General features: G+C 42.8%; 1 protein-coding gene across 1 annotated transcript; it reads right to left on the minus strand.

The window, feature by feature from the left end:
• Positions 1-261: 261 nt before the first annotated feature.
• Positions 262-2,876, minus strand: LOC121935020 (borealin-like). The gene has a single exon (XM_042476011.1). The coding sequence runs from the start codon at positions 1,991-1,993 to the stop codon at positions 1,391-1,393; it is 603 nt and encodes a 200-aa protein (XP_042331945.1). The 5' UTR covers positions 1,994-2,876; the 3' UTR covers positions 262-1,390.
• Positions 2,877-4,419: the final 1,543 nt, after the last annotated feature.

A 4,419-nucleotide genomic window follows, 5' to 3' on the forward strand; every position in this document is an offset into this window, starting at 1 on the left:
GTAGACAGGCAACTTGAATGCACATACCCACAAGGACTAAGCCCCAGTAAACAAAGGAGAAATTACTTCCAAGCAAACATAGATAAGGGCTACACTAATATAATAATCTCTGCTTTGCCAAATGAACAGTTTTTGCAGTAGGAGTAACTATCATTTAAACTTTAAAAACAACCAAAATTTAAGAAAAATAAATCTACATTTGGTTTTTCAACTGAAGACTCAAAGAATTAGTGACTCTTATCATTTTTTATTCCAGTATGCAGTAACACTTTATTGTGTACATTCACTTTCCAGACAATTTGCTAATTAACATTGGAAGAACTCTGAGAAACCAACTACTTATATTAAAGGGATAATAAAGAGGTGTGTGTCCTCCACAGGTGGGCAGGCCATCCGGGCAGAACACTGGGCTGGGTGGACAGCTTCCCCAGGAGAAAAGGACCCTCTGACCAGTGGAGGGCACAGCCACCCTCTAAGCAGTGGCTCTCTTATGCCAAGCTTACTGCAACATCAGCTTGGGCTGGAGAGTGTGCAAGAGACAGCCAACCAGGAGGAGCAGAAGAAGAGAAGGAGCAGTGAATCGGGCCTGGCTGGTCCTCCTCTGCTGTTTCTCCTTGACCATCTTGGCTCCAAGCTTACCATTATCTGATGGTCATCGTCTGCTGTTTCTCCTTGACCACCTTGGCTTCAAATCCACCATTATCTTCCCTCCAATGGAAGGCATCAGATAATGAGGAAGAGTTGGGCTGAGGAAGCAGTTGCCTCCTGCCCCAGTCGTAAGATGGGCTTCCTCACCAGGAGGATGGTGGGCATGGAGGGGGACCCACAGGTGCAAAAGAAACCTGGCAGCTGAGCTCATGGCTTCTCCGTCCCTACGTCTCCTCGGTGCAGCTGTGTGTTTTGGGGCTCTACTGCTGTTCATGGGGCAGCAACTATCAGTCTAGGTGTGGGGAAGCTCTGGAGCATCTTGGCTCCAAGCCCGCCACAGCGGCTGGGACCTGAAAGGATACACACACCCCTGTTTCAAGGACAACACATCCTCTTCTAGCCTGGTGCTCTACCCTGGCTTCAAAATCTTTTTTTTTTTATCAAAACAAAAGACAAACAAGGAAAAGGAACACAGCACAGTTAGAACACAGAAAAATCTAGCCTCCTCTGACTTGCTCTCATGGAGGCAGCTGAGACCAAAGTAAAAGAGATGCTGAGAGATCAGAAGCTGGAGGTCTCCTGCAGCCTTTCCCAAAAACCCGCTGCAGGGACACTGTGACTGTTGGATGATTTCAGGGCTGCTTCTTACAGAAGCACAGAACTTGAGACGAGAGCTTCCTCAAACTCTTAAGGACAGCTGGATTCAAGTGTTTCAGATCCTCCTCAGTGAGGTCACTGGCTTTCATGCAGATGTTCTCCCCTCCACCAAGAGAAAGGGTGATGACGACGTCTTGGCTGTCTGGTAGAAGGCTGCTATTGGCAGAGATCCTGACATGGTACACGCGCTCCTGTGGGGCCGGGGGCCACAGTCCAGGGATTCTGACCATGCTGGGATCAGAGTTTGGATGGTGGTGGCAGTGCTGTGGGACACCTGGCCAACTGAAGTAAATAAGTTGTCGTTGCTGTCCGTGCTTTGATTGAAACGGGTCGATCTGAGAGAGGGTGGGCTGCTCTTCTTGGATGTTAGAGGCTTCTTGGTTAATCCTTTTCCCTTTCTCAACTCCTGCAACATATTGGGATCCTGTTCTGAAGGGCCAGGCACACGGACAGGACACTCCACCTCCTCGTTGATGGATCCTATAGTATACTTGGGGGGTTTTTTTCTGCCTTTCCTACAAGTTTTCATGGGGGTCTGAATTGCTTCAGATGCAAGTTTAATAATTTCTTCAATGTCGAAATCCGCCAGGGCTAGTTTCTCCTGGGCCATCTCACCTCCTGCACAGTAGCTGAGCCAGTTTGTCTCCCTCACGGCCACAGGGAGGCGGAGGAACGCCATGGCGTACATGTTGCTGATCTCCTTCTGAAGGTGCTCACTGCCCAGTTTGATAGCCTGAATGCATTCTTTGACTTCCAAGTCGAAGTCCTTTAGAAATGCCTCTATATTTTTTCTTTTCTTTTTGGTCGTCCATGACGTTTTCTTCCTTACAGTATGGAAACCAGCAATGTCAGATACTTGTATTTTACATATTTATATCAATGTACATGCCTGTGATGCTGCTTAACTTTCCATGTTTTGTTACGTAATAGGATCATAATTTGTTGAAGTAATAAATTTTACATAACGGTATTTACAATCAAAAAGACCTGCTCTTACATACATTTACTCAGACATATCTCCAAATACATTCAAAGCTACCTGCTCTGAATACAAATACATGGGACTTTATTTAAACTCTTAGGGTTAAGAAAAGCTACTAACAGGAATTATTTTCTAGCTAATATAGTACAGTTTATCTATCTGCCTACTAAGAACTGTGTATGTTTTAAGAGATGAACTATCCACAGCTGAATTATAAATCTTTCAGTCATAAAATATTATCTGATGGTATCTTGTTAATTAACTAACTAATGATGTCATATTTCATGGGAATATTTGTGAAAGGAAAGTAAGCAGGATTAAGCCTAAAGGCAAAAATCTAATAGACTTAGAACAGAGATAGCAATAAAGAAAGACTTATTGCAAGAATTGATTGAGTACCATAGCATATATAATATGTTCCAGCAACACGACATTCACATTTTAATAATTTATAGTACAGATAACTTACTAGTCCTGTTAATGGGAACAGCCGTAAAAGAGCAGGACCGAAACCAGCATGTTGCACAGCAAAGGAACATAATTATCCAATAAATTGTACTTCTTGCATTTTTGTATGCTATGGATGAATGTGTTCATAAAAACAGAACAATGTGCTTATTTTAATTTCCATATATTTCTCTTCCCTTATGAAAAGAGGTTTGGATTTGTTTCAAGACCATTTCTGAAACCAAGGAACCCAAGACTAATCTAATATTTCATAGTTTTCTTGTTCACCTTTTCTAATTGCCAGTGGTAACCGTAAAGGAGCACTAAAGGGAACATTTGCATTGCAGTGATGTTTCTTGGCAACGTATCCTTGTACTGTAATAATATTGGTGTCTACAGCACAAAGTGTCTGCTTAATCCATCAACTTAAAGTGAGTTCTTAGAGCAGTTTCTATATCAATTCAGAGTACAATGATGTCTCAAATTCCCACCTCTACAGCAAACATAATTTAGCCGCAGGAACAGCTTTCTGCATAAACAAAAATTAAATTACAGGTTGATTCATAATTCAAAAAATCTATTAGATGCAAAAAAAATCTATTAGATACTAAAATGAACAGAATCAAAGACATAAAGAATTAAAACAATGGCCTTGTGTGCACTGGCCAAGATACTCCAGGGGCTGGATATCCTGGCTTCAGAACTGCTCTGACCTCAAACTAGCCCTCCATTTCTGCAAATGTCTGTACAGGCATCCCACTGAGCTGCATGGTGTGTCCACCACCACCACCATGGGTTACTCACCTGAGGTCAGAACAAGGTGTCCAGCAATGATCACATGGATAGGTGCCTTGTTCTGACCTCAGAATGAGTGACTTGCAACAGCAGCAGACATGCCAAATGGCTCAGCAGAGATGCCAAATGGCTCAACAAGAAAATGGAAAGCTTTGAATCTTCCTGGAAGATCTTGAGTAAGAGGTAATTTTTTAAAATTCATGTTAAGGGTCTCATACTCTGATTCTGGTCCTAAACATGCCAGACAACATCTGGACTGTGTGCTGTATGTTTACTGTATGTTATCAAAACAGGATGCCGCTAGAATGGTGGGGCTGAGACCGGGATTTTGGCCCATGCAGACAGGGCAAATATCTTCTTAATCAACTCCATCTTGGCCTTTTATTCTGGTCACTTGCTGGTCTAAAACTATAGCATTCCAAATAGGTACACTGATATCAGTGGAAATTATTTTCAAATAAATACACTCAAGATTAAGATACGTGGATAAAACTGAAAGAGATGAGGAGGAAAACCAGAAAAAATTAACAAGGCAATAAGGAGGGAAGGAATGTATCTCAATATTTTCTTCTGCAAGTTGCTTTCATACAGAAATCAAGTACGTATTAACATGGAAGTAGGTTTATGACTGTGATAAGCAACCACATGAGCTTCCTCTTCCCATATTGCCCTCCGATGTCATCTGAATCACATTCTACTTTCCATGGATTCTTTTTCAGAACTGGTAAATACTGTATTACTCTCTTTACAACTGTAAGTTCTGTTACCCAATTCCCATACCTCTAGGCTTGCCATATCCCACCTGGGGGCGGGACTTTCCCGATTTGGGGTGGGTCCGCACGGTCCTGCCCCGGTTTGGCCCCGCCCCCGGGACTCCCCCCCCCCAGCGA

This window comes from Sceloporus undulatus, chromosome 6 (genome assembly GCF_019175285.1).
Source record: "Sceloporus undulatus isolate JIND9_A2432 ecotype Alabama chromosome 6, SceUnd_v1.1, whole genome shotgun sequence".
Taxonomy (NCBI): domain Eukaryota; kingdom Metazoa; phylum Chordata; class Lepidosauria; order Squamata; family Phrynosomatidae; genus Sceloporus; species Sceloporus undulatus.